Source organism: Marmota flaviventris, chromosome 12 (assembly GCF_047511675.1).
Source record: "Marmota flaviventris isolate mMarFla1 chromosome 12, mMarFla1.hap1, whole genome shotgun sequence".
Lineage (NCBI taxonomy): Eukaryota > Metazoa > Chordata > Mammalia > Rodentia > Sciuridae > Marmota > Marmota flaviventris.
Window position 1 is genome coordinate 36,590,982 of NC_092509.1, and position 22,347 is coordinate 36,613,328.

The following is a 22,347-nucleotide window of genomic DNA, read 5'->3' on the forward strand; positions in this document are numbered from 1 at the left end:
CGTTCTCTTCTTGGGTAGTTATTTAGACATTGCTTATTTTATTCCCCTCCTTCTTTGGTAAAATGAGAAAGCAATGTGCTTTATTACATCCATCATATTTTCTTTTTTAATTTCATCCCTTTCATTATTTGCATGAACTGAAGTTTTCCTTCCAGATTTATTGCATCAATTAATTAGTTTATACTTGTTAGCTATTTTTAAAGAAGATTTAATATACTGTGGAATTCTATTTAAATAATAATTATTCTATTTAAATACTTTTAAAAATTATCTCTTTCTCATCTGGGTTCATCATCAAGAGTTCTTCATTGTAAAATTATGGTATTTGCCAGTAAATGAATGGAACTTGGAGACTATCATGCTAAGTGAAATAATCCAATCCCCCAAAACAAAGACTGAATGTTCTTTTTGGTATGTGGATGCTAATACACAATAAGTTGGAGGGAGGGGAGGAAAGAATAGAAGTTCAGTGGATTAGACAAAAGGGAATGAAGGGAAGATTAGACAAAAGGGAGATGGGAATAGGAAGGACAATAGAATTAATCAGACACTACTTTCCTATGTCCATATATGAATACATGACCAGTGTAACTCCACAACATATACAACCACAAGAATGGGAAGTTATATACCATGTATGTGTAATATGTTAAAATACATTCTACTTTCATGTATATCTAAAAAGAACAAAAAAAATTTAAAAAGGGTTCTTCATTGTAAATTACAATTATATTTTGCTTGATAATGTGGTCTTGTTCTGAGAAACATGTCATTGAGCAATTTAGTTACTGAGCAAATGTCATAGAATGTATTGACGCAAACCAAATGATTTAGTCTACAACACTCCTAAGTTATATGGTATACTCTCTCTCTAGATAGATAGATAGATAGATAGACACAAAACCTTTATTTATTTATTTATTTGTTTGTTTGTTTATTTATTTATTTATTAATGTGGTGCTGTGTATTTACCCCAGTGTCTCATACTTGCTAGGCAAGTTCTCTACCACTGAGCCATAACCCCAGTCTATAACCTCTTGATCCTAGGCTACAAACCTGTAAATAATTGTAACATAATGGTAAGTTTTTATATGCCTAAACATATCTAAACATAGAAAAGTTACAGTAAAAAGCCTAGATGATGGTAAATTTTCAGTTTCATTATAATCTCGTGGGACCATATTTGCATATGTGATCCATTGTTGACTGAAATAAGTCCAATTATATGGTGCATGACTGGAATAATTTTGATCCATGTTTTGGTTGGGTTAAAGGTTGATTTTTTTTCCAGGAGACATACATAAATATTATGGATCCTGAGTTCCTAAATATTTGAAAACCTCATTAGTTAAGAGAACATTATTTTGACTGGGTGTAGAATTATTGAGTCAAATGTTTTCTGCTTATGAACTCGGTAAATATAATTTTTCCCTAATATCACCAAGGTGAAGTTGGAAGTTAGATTCATTTTTAACTGTTTATTCTCTCTAGATACCTTTAGGATTCTTTCTATGACTTCTAATAAATTCTGTAACAAAATAAGTCAACATATTTGTTGTTCTCTATTAAATTTCTCTGTAACGCTATTAATTCACATAGCAAATTTAGACAATGATAACATGAAACATCAAAAATTCACATATTTCTCTGTTTCAGAAAAATTTTCTTCTATTATGTTTTTACATATTTTTAATATTTTAAAAAAGAACAGCTAATGCCTCTATGAATGCATATATGACATCTGGCTATATATATATAATATATATTATATAATATATATTATATATATATATATATTTTTTTTTTTAACCAATGTATTTTTCTTATTTATTTTCTTTGGTTTTTTTTTTTTTTTTGTTCATTTGTTTTGTTTTTGTAATTTTCATCAGTCTAATCTCTGATACTGGATCAGTTTTTTTGCCATGAAATTTCTACTTCATAAACTTCTAAGATAATTCCGTTCTGGAATGGTGGTTGTTCTGGTTTTGTTTTTGTTTTGTTGGCTCAGTTTTCATCATATTCTATTGCTTTATTATCTGTTCTCTCTGTTCTTATTTCTTTGGGTTCTCTTACTATCATGATAGTTTATACTATATTTAATTTCCTGGGGAACAAGAAGTAGTTGTTGCTTGTTTTCCGCTGTTTCCTGGGGTCATGTTCCAAATATATTTTTCCTTTGCTTTTTACTATTTATACTCCTTTGCTTTTGCCATATATTTTTCAGAACTTTTGCAATTTTTTTTGTTTATGCATCTTTAAAAGAAGTCATGTCTATTTCTTCCTGTTACTTGCCAGTAATACTATGAATGGAAGATATTTGGCCATTCTTCCTTTTTACTTGTACATGTATTGAAACTTAGTTGGATATTTTTTGTTTAGTTATATATCTGCTTATAATTTAGATTATATGGAAGTGGGAAAGAAAGCCTAAGAAAATATGGCATATTTCGTATATTATGTCTGCACACTACCTCTACTCCTCAATCTGTTAAAGAAACTAGAGATCTGTAAATAGGTAGGATACTTGCAAAGGAGTCTGATCCATTTAAAAACCAATGGATCCAAGGCCTTTTGTTTATTTGGGTAGGTACGATAGGTGAGTGTTTTCCTGTAGCAAATTGATTCTCGTCAGTAGCTACAACTTCTTTCATGGAATCTTTCCCCCAAATTAGCACTAATTTTAGATCATCATTACTTTGGGGGAAAAAAAAAAAACAACTCTGTTTGCTGAAAGCAGAAATATTGGCCACCATTTCATTTTTGGCTTTGCAGCTCTGGCCATTCACATTGACTTCTTCTTATTTTTCTGTGGCTTCCCCTGGCCTTTGCCCTTCCAAATTGAGTATTAGAGCCTTGCAAACTTTTCTACTTCTTTCCCACAAATCTAAGGTCATACATAGGGGAGATATGTCTTGAACTTTGAATTCTCATCCAAGTGGTTCATCTTTGGCAGGCATTCATTTTATAGTTTCAGGATAAATAGTTTCCATTTCTCTTTTTGGTTCCAGTGAGATATATGTATGTGATATATATATATATATATATATATAATATATATATATAATTATGAGTATATCTATACCTGCATATACATATACTATGTATACACACACACACACACACACACACACATATATATATATATATTTTAAGAGAGAGAGAGAGAGAATCTTTTTTTTTTTTTTGTAGAGGGACACAACACTATGCCTTTATTTTTATATGGTGCTGAGAATTGAACCCGGGTCCCGCCCGTGCTAGGCGAGCACTCTACCGCTGAGCCACAATCCCAGTCCCCAAACATATATTTTTATAGTGTGCCATATATGTATATATGACAAAATACACATATATAAATATATATATATGTGTATATAGGACACCTGATATTTGGATTCCATCTTTATGAACCCCCAAATATCCATGCCTATGGAAATTTTATACCTTTCTAGCTTTCCCTTGAATCATCTTTTTTGTTGTTGTCGAAAAATCACACATTTCCACTATACACAGTCTGACACCAAATATTAGAAATAGCTTCAATTTCCAGAAAGATTTTCAATTAATTGGACATTGTTTATATATCAAACTTCCCAGTCACCTTTTGAAAAGTCAGTTTGTGAAAGTAATGGCATTCATGATGATAATAATAAAGGCCAAATGAGAGGCAAATGCTGGCCCCATGTGGTGGGTAAGGTCTGCTCCCGTACCTAAAACAGGTAGCAGCTTTTTCACCTTATCCTGTTTCTGTTCATGGCCTCTGCAGAATCTCAAATTACTGCAGTGGCAATTATTACTTTGGGGTCGCTGGTCAAACCTGCAAATGTATACTTGGTATTGGTTCTATGGCTGATAATATTTAAAGCTCATGTTTTTATCACGTTCCTTTCTCTCTCAAGGATGAGGAAGATAATTCATGTCTTTCCAATCCAAATCTTAAACTACTAAGTTTGTGGTAAAGTTCCCCACCGTCAAATTTTAACACTGGGCTCAGAATTCCCATTGCAAATTTACACTTGGTTTTCCAATTAAAATAGGCTTTTGTGAGTCTCCTGCTGATAGCCAATGGCTTGATAAAAAGCAACTTCATTTGCATCCTGGTCTGGGGAACCCAGTGCAAAGTTGAGTCTTCTGCAGTTGCTTTGAGCCCAGCTGTGCTGAAATATTAGACTTTAGTAAATTAGGTGAAATTGCAGCTTCCTGGCTGATACAATAATGCCCTTTTCTTTTTCTGCAAACCATCTTTGGTATTAGCTGTCTGCACCACTTTTCTGCACTGAGAGAAAATTCAGAATATCTTCCAAATCCAGACAACTCTTCCATTTGCATGATGATTGTGCCACAACTACTTATTTAACAGAGGGCTTAAACTTTCAAATATGTATAATTCTATTACTATATCATTTTAGCCCTATTTGAATACAGTATTACTTTATTATATCAAATTCAGATAAGCAATGAGGTCCCTAAAAATGTCAATCTTATGTAAAAGTAGAAGCTTTTTCTTTCTTGATTAGTATATATTTAACTACAGTGGTATCTATAAAAGGAAATCTTAGCTTAACTGAAAGGAGAGTGACCATGACACTCAGAGCAACTAAGAGATCTTTATTGTGGTGGTATCTGATTAACAGGGAAGGAAGAGAAAAAAGAGAAAGAGAAAGAGAGAGTGGGGAAAGAGAAAGAAAGAGAGAAAAAAGAGTAAGAGAGAGGGAGAAAGGGCAAAGCGAGGGAGGGAGAGAGAACAAAAGAGGGAGGCCCGGCAGGAGAGAGTTTTTATAGCCAAAATCTAATGGGGTCTCTGGGTCTGCAGGCTGTCTTGTTGGTGTACAGTGATTGGATCATACAGTAACTGCTAAAGGTGTCATCTTCTGCCTCCAGGCAAATGCGGCAGGGGTCAGATATGGGTTTCCATGGGTTTCATTTGCACCATACAGGTGGGGGTCGATTGTTCAGCCTTGAGTGGGGTTGAATGTTCAGCCTTGAGTGGGGTTGAACGTTCAGACTTGAGGCAAAAAAGCGATTAGGAACCAGACGGGTGAGGGTGAGGGTCCAGTATTCAGTCCACCCTGCAGCTAATATTTGTTCAACCTGCTTCGCAACTAACATTAACCACATTTATTTTCAGCTTCTTTCTCTTTCTCCTCTGAAGAATAGCATTCGTTATAAAGTGTTTTTATTCATTGATCAAACAGTTTTTAAAAGTAACTTTATTTTATTAGTTTATTTTTTTATGTGGTGCTGAGGATCAAACCCTGTGCCCTACACATGCTAGGCAAGTGCTCTACCACTGAGCCAAAAACCCAGCCCTCAATGATCAACATGTATTGGTCAGCCCCTATGTGCAAAGTTCTAGTTCGTTTTCAATCAAATATTTTTAGAATATTTGCAAAATTAACAGAAAGGGACTAGGCAATCTTGTATTTCCCTTCTTGACATGTTGTTTTTCTTGTGACAAACTCGCTGGTGTCAGCTTTATCTGGTTCTCTAGTGTACTTGCTCCCTGAAGTTTCTTTACATTGGTCTCTTTCAGGTTAAGGCCTTATGCCTTTAAGAGACTCCGGTAGAAATCTAAATATTTTCGTTACTTTGAAAAGTAGTTCATTAATGTTAACTCATTAAAGCTTTTTAAAAGTTTCAGCTTTTTCATAATGCTTTTATAAAGCTGCTGACAAGATGGTGAAGTCCAAGGGTTGGAAAAAAATCTCCAATCTATACTAAAGTAGAATAATCTTGTGTGCCTTCATATAACCACTTTGAGGTCTGTGATTAATTGATGTTTCCCAAACATAGTTAGGTCTAAAGACTAGGAAGGTTGCTTGGGTGGAGGTGGGGGCTTGGGCAGCCCAGGGGCCACATGTAGTTGAGTGAGCTAGCTTAGGGCTGAAAGAGCTGAGACCCATTTCTAATGAAATAATTCAAGAATCTGACTAGATCCCATGATCATTGGATGACTCTCCAGCAATAAATGAGAAACTAACCATTTCAGTAAATGACATGGTCTAAGCCAAGATGATCTAAACCAGGAATCTTAGTTCCTGCTGCTATAACAAAAGTATCATAAACTAAGTGGCTGACATAACAGAGATTAATTTTTCAAAGTTACAGATCAGGATATTACCATGGCCAGGTTCCAGTGAAAACACACTTCTTGGTTGGCTGATAGCAGACCTCTACTGGAGATTGAACCCACAGGCACTTAACCACTGAACCCCAGCCCCAGCCCCAGTCTGTTTTTTTAAAATTATTATTTTTTTATTTTGAGACAGGTTCACTAAGTGACTCAGAGCCTCATTAGTTTGTGATCCTCTTGCCTCAGCCTCTTGAGCGGCTGGGATTACAGGTGTGGCTTACCTCACCATGCAGAGAGGACAGAGAGAGAGAGAGAGGATGGGGGGGTGGTGGCATGGATGGGGGTGGCGTGGGTGGGGTGTGGAGAGACAACAAACCCTTTCCTGCCTCATCTTTTAAGGGTTGTCACCCATTGTGAGAAAACTACCCTTATGACCTCCAAAGGCCCTATGACCCAACCCATCACATTGAGGATTAAAGTTTCAACACATGAATTTTGGAGGGATACCAACATTCAACCCATAGCAGCAATACAAGAAAAACTTTGTAGGCCAACTTAGCAGTTTATTTGAGCAAAGAGTACACATAAACCAGGTATCACTTAGAATCAGAAGTGACTGAGTGAGCTGAAGCTTGCAGTGTGAGCGAGCATCAAGCTTTTATTGGGGAAACACAGAGGCTTAGTAGAGAAATCACCTGATTGACTGGCTATATCTAGGTGGCTGCCTTATTTGGGTGTGATGTGATGAGTTGGCTGTCTATGATTGGCTAAAACCTGGTTGCCTGTGACCGGCTGAAACTTAAAGAGGTCTTTATATTCATAAATCAGGTTCCTTGTTAGGTAGGCGCTAAAAGTACAGAGAGAGCCTCAGGCTAATGGGCTCTTTAACAGCAGAAGGCCAACTTTTTCTGGAACTTGTCAGATAGGATATGGGCTTTGAGGGTTACAGGAATCTCTGTCACCTCTCCTCAGTTCTGCTCTTGTAGTGCCAAAGCAACCGTAAATCCCACAGCCTTATATGGTCATGGATAGTACAGAGTAGCGTAAAGTAGTGGACACAGGTGTAAGTGTTCTAATAAAACTATTTACAAAAACCGGCAGGGAGTGGATTTAGTCCTCGCCCATCCCTGAAGATTTCCTAGTCTCTGGTATCAATGAGTCTGCGTTTAAGAAGGGGAAGTTACTGTTTCCATCCAACCTCCAAGTCCTGGCAGCCTTTAATGTGTGGGAGGATCCAGTAGAGCGACTCCACAGTTTTCGAAGTTTCTGAAGTGGGCCCTTTTTTTCTTTCCTCTTTCGCTCCTCCAAGTCCTTCCTCTCCACCGCTGCGACACAGACCCAGTTGTGGTGTGATTAGGTGGGCTGCGTGGGCTTCAGAGGAACCAAGCGGGCACTCAGAAGGTGGTGAGGGCGCGGAAAAGTTGAAGCCCAATCAGCATGGAGTTGAGCTCCGCGTCCCAACCTTCAGGTGACCCCGCGCGGTGGCGGCAGAGGCAGCGGCGGCTGCAGCGACCAGAGCCCGCAGCAGCTAGGAGCGCCTCCGGGAGGACAGGCGGCGAGCTCGGTGAATTGTCATCTGCCAGCGGAGAGCCGAGCTTCGGCGGGCCGTGGCTGGGTGGGAGAAGAAAGAGCCAGGACACAGCTTCTTTTCTCTCCCCGCCAAGACTGTGCAGGCTGGGCTCAGGGCGCCCAGAGTGTGCGGGCCCTCGCTGCGCGCTGTTGTCGCCCCTCGCCGCCGCCTTTGAACACTGGGGGTGTGCGTGGCTACGGCCGTGGTGGCGGCGGCGGCGGCAGCGGCGGGAGTAGCGAGCTGGGGCCGCCCCGGCTACGCTTCGCCCGGGCATCGGCGGCGGCGGCGGCGCCCATGGCTCAGGGTACGGCCAGGGTGCGCGCTGCTCTCCCTGCTCTCCAGCCTGCTACTACTGCTGCTGCTGCGCCTGCTTTGGTGCCCCATCGACGCTCCCGCCCGCTCCAGGTAATCCCGGGCCCTAGCCGATCGACCTGCGGGTCCCGCGCATCCTTGCTGTGCGCCCCGCCGTGCGCCTCGAGAGCTCTGGGCGCAGATCGGCTTGCCTTGGGCGCACAGACTTTTGGTAGCTAGGGGAACAAGCCGAGGGGCAGCAGCTGCCTGAGGAAGAGGTGGGGCAGAGGGGTGACTCTTGGATCCGTGGGCATTGCCATGGGTGGTGAGGGACCTGTCAGGGTGGTGGGGGCTCCAGTGTGCGTCGCTGTGGGTGAGACAGCTGCGGAGCAGGACCTGCCGTCGGGTTCCCTACAGCCTCCCGGGCTCTCCATTCTGGTCTTTGCTATCCTTTCCTCCCCTTCCTAAGGCATTTCCAACTCCGTGCTTGGGGAACTGTCCCCCGAGCCGGGGTGCGCAAAGATGCCCTGGCTAGGCTTGGAGCGCAACGCACCTGCCAGCCAACAGCTCCCCCGCGATGTGTGACAACTTAGTTTTTCCCCCGGGTGCAGGCTTTTGGTGGACGAAAGCGAGGAGGATCCCCAGGGCACCTCCCCAGCGCTGAGGATGCTCAGGAGCCCCGCGCCCCCGGTACCGCGCACCACGAACAGGTACGCCCGAGGCGCGAGGGACTGGCGGGCGGACTCCTGGGCCACCAACTAGCTTGAGCTGCCAGCTTGGGATGACATGATTGAGTGTGTGTGTGTGTGTGTGTGTGTGTGTGTGTGTGTATTACTCTGAGAAACTCTTGATGCTCACTCAACCTTTGAAAGCCTGCCCCTCTATGTGAGTGTTGAGTGGTGTTTGGAAACCCCCTCCCCCTAGAGAAGTCGCTTCTCCTTTTTGAGGGATTAGTTTTTTTGTTTTTTGGTTTTTTTTTTTTTTTCCTTCTATGGTTTAAAGTGTATCATTATTAAGATTCAGGTTTGGAGGATTGGAATTCTTGGGTGTGCTGTAAATGTTTTTCTCCTTGGTGAATGAAGACTTAAATTTTTTCCTTTATCATTCATATGAATATTTAAACAGAGACAAGAGTGATTCAGGTTTTCTATTTTTTTTCTGATCATAAAAATAATACAACTCAGGAAATACAACAGGAAAAATATATAAAAGAAAATAATTCACTAAGTCCCAGCACCCAGAGACTGTATTCATATTGGTTTCTTTTCTTCTAGTGGTCTTTGCCATATACACATATTTTTAAAATATAGTTTAGATTGTATTTTGTACTTTGTGTTCCACCTTTCCCCCTAAACAGTCGTAGACTTGTGTACATTTTGTTAATTTTGTCCTAAAACATTGCTTTTGATTATTGTATAACCCATCATATGAATAGTTCCTAATTTATTTAACTATCTTCATTTTTAGACATTAAGGTTGTTTCCTGGGGTTTTTTTTTTGGGGGGGTTGCTATCAAAATTCTATTAAATCCATCCTTGTTTGTATATCTTTGTTTCAAATTAATTCCCCAGAATGAACTGATAGAAGTTGGATTATTAAGTCAAAGAGTATGTGCATTTAAGGTTCTAAATCACATTTCCAATTGCTTACTAGAAGGATCAAATCCATTTATGCTTTCACTAACAGAATGTACTGCTTTGTTCCTCAGCGTTGCTATTATTATTATTGCAATCTTTTACCGTCTCACTTCTTCATATCTCTTGTGAATCCCTTTTCCTCTATTTATCTTCCTGTATTTCTTGGCTCTTGGATCACCTTAATCTTCTGATTGCCTGACTGGAGGCTCCCTCCTTTGTGGCTCTGGCTTGGCACTATGAAAGTCCAGAAGTACCTGGAAGAGACTCCAGAGTGAGGAACAGCACTGCCAGACCCAGTCCCCTGTTGAATGTCATATTATACTAGAGGCACTAACAAATTCTGAATTAACGAAAGCTTGTGAGAAAAATGTTGGCCTATAGTTTTATTTTATGCAGTTTTGTGTGTGCAGATGGGTAGCTTTTCAATGAACTGGGGGAATTTCATTTTCTTCCAAGTCTTTTGACTATTATACATCCTGAGGTTTCTGCTTTGGGAAAGTTTGAAAGCATGTGCTCATTAAATGATCTGGTCCCAGGTCTTCGAGTGTGTGTGGTGTGTGTGTGTGTGGTGTGTGTGTGTGTGTGTGTATGTGTGTATGGTAATTTTTGATGAGTTTTACAGCAGTTTATTTTGTCACACTTTTTTTCCATTTGGCATACTTCTTGAACTAATATAGGTAATTAATTCATATTTTTTTGAGTGTGGTCAAATTTTTTCATTTATACCATAGTGCTGTGTTAGTAGAAATCTCTTTGCCCTTTGATCTGCTTTATATCCCCTTTATCGCTTTTAATTTTGATTACTTATGTATCAGGGGAACAAATTTTAAATCACCGTACTACTTGGTTGTATAGAGAAATTGCAATTTCTTATTCTGTAGCTGGTCTGATCTTCCTCATTAGTGATACCAATAAGAGGAGCCCCAAATGAATGAACTCTTCTAATGGGCCAGACACTTATCTATACCATTTATTAACTCTTTTAATCCTTAGAAATAGTAAGAAAAACCTGTTTCATTTTATAGGCAAGGAAACTGAAACACTGAGAAATTAAGTAATTAAGTAATTACCCTAAGTTATAGATTTCCAAACTGTGCTACTCGGAATCAAATCCATGGACCCGGAATCCCACACCTAATCTCTCTGCAGTGCAGTGTTTTATTGGTGCAGGGCCAGTTGGTGTACGTACGAATCCTTAAAACTCTTTCTGGTAATATTTACTCTGTTAACAAATTATTCATATCTCACATTGCTCCCAATATATCCTTTCACTTAAAAATGACATCTAGGTGGGTGTGGTGGCACTCACCCATAATCTCAGTGACTCAGGAAGCTGAGGCAAGAGAATCCAAAGTTCTAGGACAGCTTCAGCAACTTAGCGAGTTCCTGTCTCTGAATGAAAAATAAAAAGGACTGGGGATGGAGCTCAGTGGTAGAGCCTATGGTTCAAGATCATGGTACACTTTAACTCCTCTGGTCTCCGGAGTGATGTTATACCTTTTCTATCTGGTAGACAGGCCACCTTTCAATAGCCAGGTATGAGATTCCTTCCGCTTGGAGTTCATTCTTTTTTGGTCAGGCATTACACCTGTTAGTACTTCCTAGTTATCTGAGTGCCCACTGATGCTATAAGGAATCTGGTGAAGGGTTTCTGTGGATCCTTTTCTAGATTGTCACTTTTTTGACCTTTGCTACAATACTATCTCTCTCAGCTCTAGCTAGCTAGTTCCACAGTCTCTTAGCCTTTTAGGGGAACCATCTAACCTAACCATTGTTGGTTCAAGAAACTAAATATCAGGGCCTCCCTCCCTTGTGCTCCACCAAGATGGGACCCCACTCACAATTAATTTCAAAATAGGGGACTGCTCAAGAGGTGATCTGTTTCCAGAATCTTGATAGGAGGATGCAAAAACCTCCTTTCCCTCTGTTATTGTCCTTGATGTTATCGTGTTATGGCCCCCACCTGTTTCTCTCCAAACCCAAACTCTCTTCTACCTTTTTGTTGCTTCCTCTCACCTGTACTCCATGATAGGAATGTGCCGGTTCCCCTCTGCTTCATATTTTGTCATGACTCAAATACAAGCTTTAATGGCAAATTGTGGGGGTCAGGGGGAAGGAACTGGGAAAACTCAGGGAACAATGTCTTCTTCTAGGTCATGTGGTTAGTGTGTTAAAGGAGGGGAATAGGAGAAATCTCTTGGAGCTGAAGCAAATTCTATTTTGCATTGTCTAGAGTAGAATATTACCTTATACTTTCTCTTTGCATTCTTTCTTTATAAAAAAAGTCTTATTTTCTCCACCAACCCCCAAAGATGTTTCTAAATGCTTCTGGAAGACTCATGTATTAAGAAAGACAGAAAAGCCCAGCAGCTTCAGAGGCTGAGGCAGGAGGATCGCGAGTTCAAAGCCAGCCTCAGCAAAAGCCGGGTACTAAGCAAGTTAGTGAGATCCTGTCTCTAAACTCAGTGGTCAAGTGCCCCTGAGTTCAAACCCTGTACCCTTTCTCCCCTCAAAAATAAAATAAAATAAAATAACAAAAGAGAAAATATATTAATAATTTAAAAAATATTATCCCATTACAGTGGATTTTTTCTCTTCCAGATAAATTGCCAAAAATCTGTCATTGTCAAACAAGAAGTTTTTGGATTTAGATCTTAACTCTTGTATCTCCATATTTCCTTTATGTTACTTTTTTATTTTAAAATATCATTTTTCCCCAGTGTAATGTCTTGTAGTGCCTGCTTGATTTATTTATGTAATTTCCTCCTTTTCCTTTGTAAAAGGATATTTAATACTATGAATTTTCCTTTGAATAAAGCTTTGGATATTTATTTACTTTTAGGTACTAGGGATTGAACCCAGTGGTGCTTTACACTGAGTTCCATTTCTATCCCTTTTTACTTTTTATTTTGATACAGGGTCTCACTAACTTATTTAGGGTCTTGCTAAGTTGCTGAGGCTGGCTTTGAACTTTCAATCTTCCTACCTCGTCCTCCCAAGCTGCTGGGATTACAGGCATGTGCCACCATGCCCAGCTCCATTTATTTATTCATTTATTTATTTGTATTAGGAATTGAACTCAGGGTCTCCTGCATTCTAGGCAAGCAGCTCTAGACTAATTCCTTAAATTTGAATACATGGTATCCATATTTAAATATATATATATATATATAATATATATATATATATATATATATATATATATATTCCATGTTATTTGATTACATTTAAATTTTTATTTTATCTCCATTATTATTTTGAGAATGATTTAAAAATTTCTATATGGTGGATTTTTTTTCTTAAGAATGAATTGAATAGTTTTTAAAAATAATATTAGTTTACTTAGATTAGATTTTTTTATTATGAAAGAAATCAATAAAATGCTGCTATGATATCATAAGTGAGTTCCCAAATATCCAATTATTAGAAATGAGGAGCTGAATTATTGTGAGACTAATGAAATGGTTAGCATAAGCCTGTGTAACTAGCTAATCTGGAATTGAAGGGTCTCACTGTGGGATCTATCCAGGTCCTGGCCATGGTTCCGTACCTTTTAATGGCAGTTGTTCATTCTGACTTAAACATTACTGATGATAATTTAAGATCCTGTAGCTGGCTAGAACTTTCTGGACAGCAATAGCTATTCCTTGAAGCATTGGTTAGTTGATGCCTGTTTTGACTTATCTGGGATGATTGGACAATTACCCCCACTCCCCAATACCACATATGTTTTCCCAAAGAGGTTTGCCTGCTGTTTCCCTTGTGACCTTGCCCTCCCTGCCAGTAATCCTTCTTTCCTGAAGAGGAACTTGGACTTGTCCCTGTTTGAGAATTGGGGCGAGGCAGAGAGCAGACAGAAACTGTGTTATGTTCCAAGTCCCATTATTGTAAGGTGTGTCATTGTAGAGATTTCATTGTAAGTTTTTAGATGAACACAGAGAAAAGGAAGATTGCCTGTCATTTCAATACCTTAAAAAATGGCATTTCATATGTTGTTATATTTTATGAGCATTAATCTAATAATTTTGCTATGAATATTTTTTTTGTCTTCATACATGTACTTTGGAGAATAATGCCCATCACATTGCTATGGATATTTTGATACAGGTTAGGAACTTCTTTAAAAACAACATCTGAACTGTTTTCCATGTCATTAGTATTCTTCTGCAACATAAAATTAAAGCATGGTTATAGAATGTATAGATGTATCTTAATTAATATATTCTTTCCTTTTGTACACTTGGGTTATTTATTATCTTTGATTTTGATTTATATCCTAATATGAATGACTTTAGGCTTATGCACACACTTTAGTTGTTTGGACAAGTTCTTCTTAAAAATGAAGGGGCTGCATCATAGAATATATGAAATTTTCAAATGTTGCCATGATTTTTCCAATAATTTTCACAAAAGGTTGTTAGTTGTTCCAAATTATCCCACTTTCAGAAGTATGTGAGAGTGACTGTTGACCCTAACCCTTTTCAGTACTGTGTATTGGACTTTTTTTCCCATTTTTTTCTAACTATTTTCAAGATGAAAATTTATGTCTTAAATTTTGTTTTCTTTCTTTCTTTCTCTCTCTCTCTCTCTCTCTCTCTCTCTCTCTCTCTCTTTCTCTCTCTCTCTCTCTCTCTCTCTCTCTTTCTCTCTCTCTCTCTCCCTCCTTCTCTCTCTCTCTCTCTCTCTCTTTCTTTCTTGGTACTGGAGATTGAACCTAGAACTTGGCACATGCTGGGTAAGCTCTACCGCTGAACTATAATCCAAACCTTTTTATATTTCATTTTGACAAGTTGCCCAGGCTGGTCATGAACTTGTTATCCTCCTGCCTCAGCCTCCCAAATAGTCAGAATTACAGGTGTGTACCACCGTGGGTGGCTCATGGTGCTTAATTTTCAAGATATTTGCTGGACATTCATATTTTTTTCCCTAAATTGATTTTTCATATCCTTGTCTATTTTCCACTAAGATACTCTATTTTCTTATTGATTTTCAAGATATATATATATATATATATATATATATATATATATATATATAAAATTTCAAGCTATATATAGATATTTCATATATAAATTAAAAGTATAATAGTAGAATGCATTTTGACATATAATATATAAATGGAGTATAACTTCTCATTCATCTGGTTGTACATGATGTAGAGTTACACCAGTTGTGTAATCATATGTGCACATAGGGTAATAATGTCCAATTCATTCTACTTTCATCCCTACCCCCATTCCCCCTCCCCTCCCTTCACTCCCCTCTGTCTAGTCCAAAATACCTCTATTCTCCCCCCTCCCCTTATTATGAATTAGCATCCATATATCAGAGAAAACATTTGGCCTTTGGTTCTTTGGGATTGGCTTATTTCACTTAGCATGATATTCTCCAATTCCATCTATTTACCAGAAAATGGCATAATTTCATTCTTATTTAAGGCTAAATAATATTCCATTATGTATGTATAACATAGTTTCTTTATCCATTCATCTGTTGAAGGGCACCTAGGCTGGTTTCATAGTTTAGCTATTGTGAATTGAGCTGCTATAAACATTGATGTGGCTGCATCACTGTAGTATACTGATTTTAAGTCTTTTGCCCACCCTCATTTAAAAATATTTATTCTGAGTATTTAAGTCAATTTATTTTCTATTGAGAATTTATTTTGGCATGTAGCAAAAAGGTTTTTTGGTTTTTTTTTTTGGTGGTGGGGGGGAGGGTTACCAGGGATTGAACCCAGCAGTGACTTTATCACTGAGCTATATCCCCAGCCCTTTTAATTTTTTGTTTTGAGGCAGAATCTTCCTAAGTTGCTTAGGGCCTTGCTGTATTGCTGAGGCTAGCCTCAAATTTGTGATCCTCTTGTCTCAAGCCTCCTGAGTTACGGGGATTTCAGAAATGTGCCATTACACCTGGCATGGGATAGACTTTTTACTTTTTTATTAAATAAAATAATATTTAATGTATTATTTTGATAAATAAAAGTATAAATAAATTATTATTTGAGAATTATTTTTAAATTTAAATCAAGCTTAAAATTCTAGAAGTACTATTTAGATTCTCTTTTCGGTGCTTGAAATTTGCCATTTTAATGATCCTCTTCCCATTTCTTCTTCTTCTTCTTTTTTTTTTTTTAATTTTATTCCTTTCTTGGTCAGTTGGCATAAATTTTCCAACATTTTTAGCATTGAAATGTGGATGACAGTCTTTCTGAAACTTCAGATTTAAAAAAAAAAAAAACATTTTTTTTAGATACAGATGGACATAAAACTTTTTATTTATTTATTTATTTTTATGTGGTGCTGAGGATTGAACCCAGGGCCTCATACATGCGAGGCAAGTGACCTGCCCTGAAGCCACAATCCCAGCCCGAACTTCAGATATTTTTCATACCTGAATACTGAATTAGCACTGAGTAATGAACACACCTTCACTGTGTTTTTTGTTTTTCTTCTTAAAACGTTTGTGAACAGTGTTCCCTAATTTCTGGCATTTAAGGGTTCTGAAAGAGAAATAGAGGCAATCTAATTTTTATTTCTTGTAAAGTAATTGTTTTTTTTTTATTGTAATTGGTTTATTTTTTTATTGGATCCTGACATTTGTTTTCATTAGATTTAATGTAAAATTCACACGAATATGTCTACACAGGGTCTCTTCTGACTAATTTTGCCTGTCTTTTAAATCATCTGACTCAGTGAGTTTTAAATTCAGGAAGGAAAAACAACAACAACAAAAAAAAAAAAAACAAAGCTTGTCCTATGTTGGGTGACTTGAGTGTTCCGCATGTTTGGGCAATACTCTGTGAAGCAGATCTTCATGTTCTGTCTCCTATCTCTGCAACTCTCCCTCTTCCTCTTTCTCCATGTCAACAACTTCATTTCACCTTTAGATTTCTGTTTTCTTTGTCCTTTTCCTCTGTCCCTTGGGATGGCTTCTCAAATGTGTCCTCTTTGTTACTGTAGTTTATTTTTTCCATAGTATCCATTCTTGGTTTTGCCTGGTCTATGATTGTACATTGATTTTTATTTTTATTCTCTTAAGAATTTTTCCTTTCAGGCTATCAGTTTACATCTCAGAAAGCATCCTAGTAACTTTTTAAGTCTCACTCCCCCCCACCTTATTTTATTTTTTCTTGTATTTCCTGGGAATATTCCTTGTAAAGGTTTCTTCTGTTTCTTGTAATAAATATTTTTCAAACACAAGGCACTATCCTCCTCCTATAGGACAGCATCTTTGCATAAGTTTTAGAAAGTTTGTTTAATTTAGATGCCCCCAAGGAGGAGGCTTCTTTCTGGCAGTGTTTGTCAAATTGGAGGCATTGGGATTCCTTGCTGGCCACTCCAGAGCCTGGAAGAATCTCTTTCTCTGAGCATATGTCAAAGGAAAGACTGAGTCACAGAGCCCTTAAGTTTTAAGTTTGTTTTTAATTATGATAAAATACACATAACATAAATACACGTAACATAAACTTTACCAATTGGAGTTTTTAGGTACCAGACCCAAAAGCTGTCTCTTGCTCTTATTGTGGACTCATGCCTGTCAGAAAGTTCAAGTATACCTGGGTGATCTTCACCACCTGGACTTCTGCTGCTGCCCAGAACTATGCATGACAAATGTCACTCAAAACCCCTGAGGCTCCCTGGGTATCTGCCATGGATACTTCATGTCCTAGGGTGTGATGACTGATTGGTTCCCTTTCCCATTTCCTTCTATGCTTTTAGTGTTACTATGTAATGCAATGCGATATAATAATCTAGTATAATACAATATTATATAACATAGGCACAATCTCAAGAGGAAGTAGAAAGAGCAATAGAGAAGGCTTCAGCAAAACCCAAACAGCCCTTCCTGCCATGGGAAGTAGATCTCTCCAGATCTCTAATTTTCTGGTCTAGGCAAACTCTTTTCCTCAGGTAAAGAGAGGCAGACAGACAGTGGGAGAAGAATCACAACCTTTTTCATTTTTCCTCCTTGGATCTGCTTTGTTTCTGAGGTGAAAATTTGCATCTGCCCCTGGTAATTCCAAACACTGTGCTTACACCTTTGCTCTTGTCCATAATATCTCTTCCCTGAACTAGTCAAATTTCAGAAGCAGCTGATCTGTTGCCATCCAAATATATGCTTGTCATTTTGTATAGACTTGTGTACATTGATAAGAATGTAAATAGTCTGGGAGAGGGAAGATCGGGCCCTGTCTACTCTCCACTGTCATACCCTGCAAGTTGTAATCATGTTTTATTTGACATTTTTCTGTTGTATATGTTCACACTGGGATCATAACTGCAGGCTTCAGAAAATTCAAGATGAGCATGAACTAGAATTTGGAAAAAAAAAAAAAAAAGGACCATATAACTAAACATCACTCCAAAGCAGCTCATTTTTACCCTCTTCCCCTTTTCTCTCTGCCCCACCCCACACATATGTGAAGGTTATTGGATTTTACTTCTGAGAGCAGTAAAAGCTTTTTCACTTGCACATTTTTTCTTTTTGCTTTTAGAAGTAACGATACTAATGCATCCTGATTTTTAAAATTCAGAATGCTTTAGGGTTGCCTTGAGTCTGCTTCCTGAAATACTTTGAAATGAGGCTTGGAATCTTGCATTCTTTTCCTACTTCCTAATTCTCCGTTTTAGTTGCAACCCTTCCCTTTTAAGGAGTAGAGAGGATTCTCCTCCATTCGCTCCTGACAGCACAGTTTACTTTTCTCCTTGCTTTCTCTGTGGTTTGGATGTGGTTCACTGTGGTCTTCCTGATGGGCATTTTTCAATGTCTTCATTCTCTGCCTTCCGTGTCTCCTGTTTGGCTACCCAGCTCCGGAAAAACTGTAGGATGCATGGGTTTGGGGCAGTGTATGCAGAGAGTGGGCTTCAAAGCATGGGCTACAGTCACTGCTGGGGCTTCTACAAAAATCATTGGCATGTGGGTAGAAGAGTCAGGAGAGCTTGAAGGACATGGAGAAATGTCCTCCTATTCCCTTTACTTTGTGGATGGATGAGTAGGACAGGAGTTTATAAGAAATGGGCTCTGAATGACTCACCTGTTACTTCAGAGGTTGTTGGAGGTGGAATTTCATTTTCCACCAGACTCAAGGAACACAGTCTGTGTAATGTCCCTTGGAATCCATGGGGTATGTGTTCTCAGAACCCCCTGAATACCATATGCACCAATGCTCAAGTCCCTTATGTAAAAAGGTGTAATATTTCCAAATAATGTGCACACATCCTCCCTTTTCTTTTTCATCTACCCATTACTTACAATACATAATATAAAGTAAATGCTATGTATGTAGTGGTTAGACGATATTGTGTAAGGAATAATGACAAGGAAAAATGTATTGGTGTTCAGCACAGACACAGTTTTTCCCCCCCATGGTTAGATGGATCTACAGATATGGGGCCTGCCCAAGGGTGAGGGCCATAATCCTGACTTGACTGCACGTCTCTGAGCAGAGAGTCCAGGATGCTTCTTTATGCAACTGAGGGGTAACATCTCAGTAAACAGTACTGTTCCCAGCGTATATCAGAGCAAAGGTGGTTCTATTTCAACATCAATTCAGGTGGCCTTCATGTGGTGTGGCTGTGTGTGAGTTCACTGTCCCCTGGATAGACATTTTCTTGAGCCATCAGGCATTCGGATGAATGTGAAAGAAGAAAAAACCCTGGCTGTCCCTGGGAGGGGTGATAGAGATCTGATAAGGCAGGAGTGGAGAGAAGCACACAGGGACTGGGAAATTGGGTGCTAACAGCAGAAATGATGAGACAGAGGTTTGGGTAGAGAAGAAAGAATATGAGGGGGAAGGAAGTGAATGTGTGTCCTCCTCTGCCAGCTGCAGTATTTCTAGTCGCTGGTCCTCAACTGCATGTGGTTTAAGGGTGCAAGGATTCTATAAGCTCTTGTTTGGGGGCAGAGAGAGAAGGTTTCTAAAGAGCCATGGAGGCTTCAGGGAAAAACTTGAGAAAGTGCTTTTATTTCTAGATGCCTTGTTTTGTGGATGCTTTTGTCATTAAGATGGTTATTAAATATATTTATCTGTACATACTTGGGATGTTAACTTGTCCAGAGTGGTTAAGTTCATCTTTTTTATACTTTTAGATTAGAAAAAAAAAATTGTTTCACCCAGTACTGGGAAGGATTGTACCTGCTGTAGATAGTAATTCTTGGGAACATTTATATCCATGACTATAATTATTTCTAAAGATAATTTCATAAGGCACAACCTGTTATTTTGCAGTGATTGTAAAATAATTTCCATTATCTAGTTAGTTAGTTATTGTTGTTATTGTCGAGTACATTGAAATTCTTTAACATGTAATTTTTAAACAGTTGCATCCAAAGAAATTGAGGTTGTAAAGGATCAGTAATTTTGCAAGTGATAAATATCTCCCATGGTCGCTGGAACCTTAGTTGGAATACAAGTGGCCCCTGCTATGCTGTCTTCAAAGGACAAATCCACATTCCAGATATTCTCTTTTGAGAGTCCATTCCATTATTTCCTTACTTGATGGAATATAATATGTGATTCCCAAACTCGATATTTGAAATGTATTTTTTAATGCTGCAGTATGCATTTTTAATATCCCTGATACTTCATAACTTTAGAAGGACTCCTATATTCTAAATGTTTATATTTGTCCACATAACATTATTACTTGCATGTTAAGTTTATGGGCATATTTTTGTGGGTTTTTTTTTTTTTTTTTTGTACTGGGGATTGAACTTGGTGCTTAACCACCAAGCCACACAAAATTCCCAGCCCTTTTTGTATTTTTATTTTGAGACAGGGTCTCGTTAAGTTGCTTAGGGCCTCATCAAATTGCTGAGGCTGGCTTTGAACTTGGGTTTTCCTGCCTCAGCTTCCCCAAGCCCCTGGGACTGACTATAGGCATGCACCACCACACTTGGAATATTTTTGTGATTTAGACTTGAGAATTTATTCAACACTTCTATTCTGTTTGTGGACACCAAGTACTTGTGCTGTTTCTGTCTGAGGGATATTAGGCAAAGGGCTGTAGTACTGAAGGCCCTTGTCTATCTCTTTCATCACTCTGCCCCCACTATATATTCCAGAACTCCATCCAGCATGTGGACATTTGCATCCTGTTGCCTTGTCTTCATAATGGTCCTAGGTTATTGAAGTACACTTTATCATTTTTCAATGTACGATAGACAGTAAGATTTACAGGATAAAATACTAATGATAACAAAACCAGAGTTTATAGTTGTGTGCTGAGGTATGAGTAAATGAAATAAAATGTTCCAGTGGGAAGAGAATAGATTCAGCCTGGAAGGTTGAAAACTCTTATCTACAATGGTTTCTTAAAGGCAGAACAAATGTAGATTAACAAAGAATTTGAATAAATAGGTGTGGGGCCTGCCCATAATCCTGACTTGGATTTCAAGTGTTGTGAAATTCCTACCAAGGGGAATTATTCTTTAAATAAATGGTTCAGAGATGAGTGATGGTATATGTGTTCAGTCAATGTTAACATTCCTGTTTCTGTGGGGTTTTGGAACACTCTTTGAAAAGCCTCAGATTTGTTGGTTGGAAATTGTTTTTTGTTTTGGGTACCAGGGATTGAACCCAGGGGGCACTTAATCACTGAGCCTACATCTCCAGTGTTTTTTATTTTTTTTAAATTTTGAGACAGTTCTCACTAAGTTGCTTAGAGCTTTGTTAAGTTGCTGAGGCTGGCTTTGAACTTGTGATCCTCCTGCTTCGGCCTCCCAAGCCGCTAGGATTACAGGCTGTGTGCCACTGTGCCTAATAAGCTTTTAATACAAATGTAACTTTTGATAAATAATGATTAAAAATGCATTTTTCAAAGCAGAAAAAAATTAGTGTTAGATTTCTGCTGGGCTGCTGCTAGAAGATTCTTGTAAACAAAAATGACATGTTCTAAGCTAGCAATTCTCTACATAATTTTTTTTTATTTTATAATATATTACTACTCATGCATGAGAGCCTTAGGCTGGTCTCTTAAAAAAGCTATGACAACCTGAAAAATCTTGCTGTTTTTCAAAATTTTAAACATTGTATGAGGTTTTCTCCATTTCTCCATGTGTTTTTTTGAAGAGAGACTATAACATGTATCACATTTAAGAGATTGTTTTATGTTATCTTTATTCTGAAAACAATAAAAGTCAGAACAGAGCTGCTGTTTGGACATAATTTCAAATAAGTTTTTTTTCTTATATATAATCATGATTTTATTGAGTGTGACAGAGTCTTTCAAATGAAATTAATTAAATTCATTAACACTTTTAGAGGTGAGATTTCCAGATGGTGGAGTGAGGATAGTCTTTTTAGTAAATGATGTTGGCACAGTTGGATCTCTATATGCAAAAAGTGTCTTAACCTGTTTTCTGCTGCTATATTAGAACACCATATACTTGGGCATTGACAAAGAACGGGGGTATATTTGACTTAGGATTCTGGAGGTAGAGAAGTCTAAGGCCATGGTGGTAGCATGTGGTGGGAGCCTTCTTGCTGTTTTATCTGAATGTTGGAAACAGGGGAGGATAAGCATGTATCTGTAAAAGAAAAAGCATGAGGAACAGACTTGTTTTATAACAATCTGTTTTCATGATTACTGGCCTAATCTCTGATAACAGCAGTAATACATTCATGAGGACTCTGACCTCATGATCCAATCATCTATTAGGACTCACTTCCCAATATTCTTGTATTGAGGATTGTGTTTCCAACATACAATTTTTTTTGGGGGGGTGGCATATGCAAACCATAATAGTAAGTATAGACCCTTACCTCACACCATATA

The 22,347-nt window shown here is 38.3% G+C and overlaps 1 protein-coding gene across 1 annotated transcript in view; it reads left to right on the forward strand.

The window, feature by feature from the left end:
• Positions 1-8,572: 8,572 nt before the first annotated feature.
• The window catches only part of St8sia6 (ST8 alpha-N-acetyl-neuraminide alpha-2,8-sialyltransferase 6), a 121,960-nt gene continuing 108,185 nt past the window's right edge, over positions 8,573-22,347 (forward strand). The window contains exon 1 of the mRNA XM_027928444.2: positions 8,573-8,641. Within this exon, the coding sequence (XP_027784245.2) occupies positions 8,598-8,641 (44 nt within the window). The 5' untranslated portion in view covers positions 8,573-8,597. The remainder of the gene's footprint in view (positions 8,642-22,347) is intronic.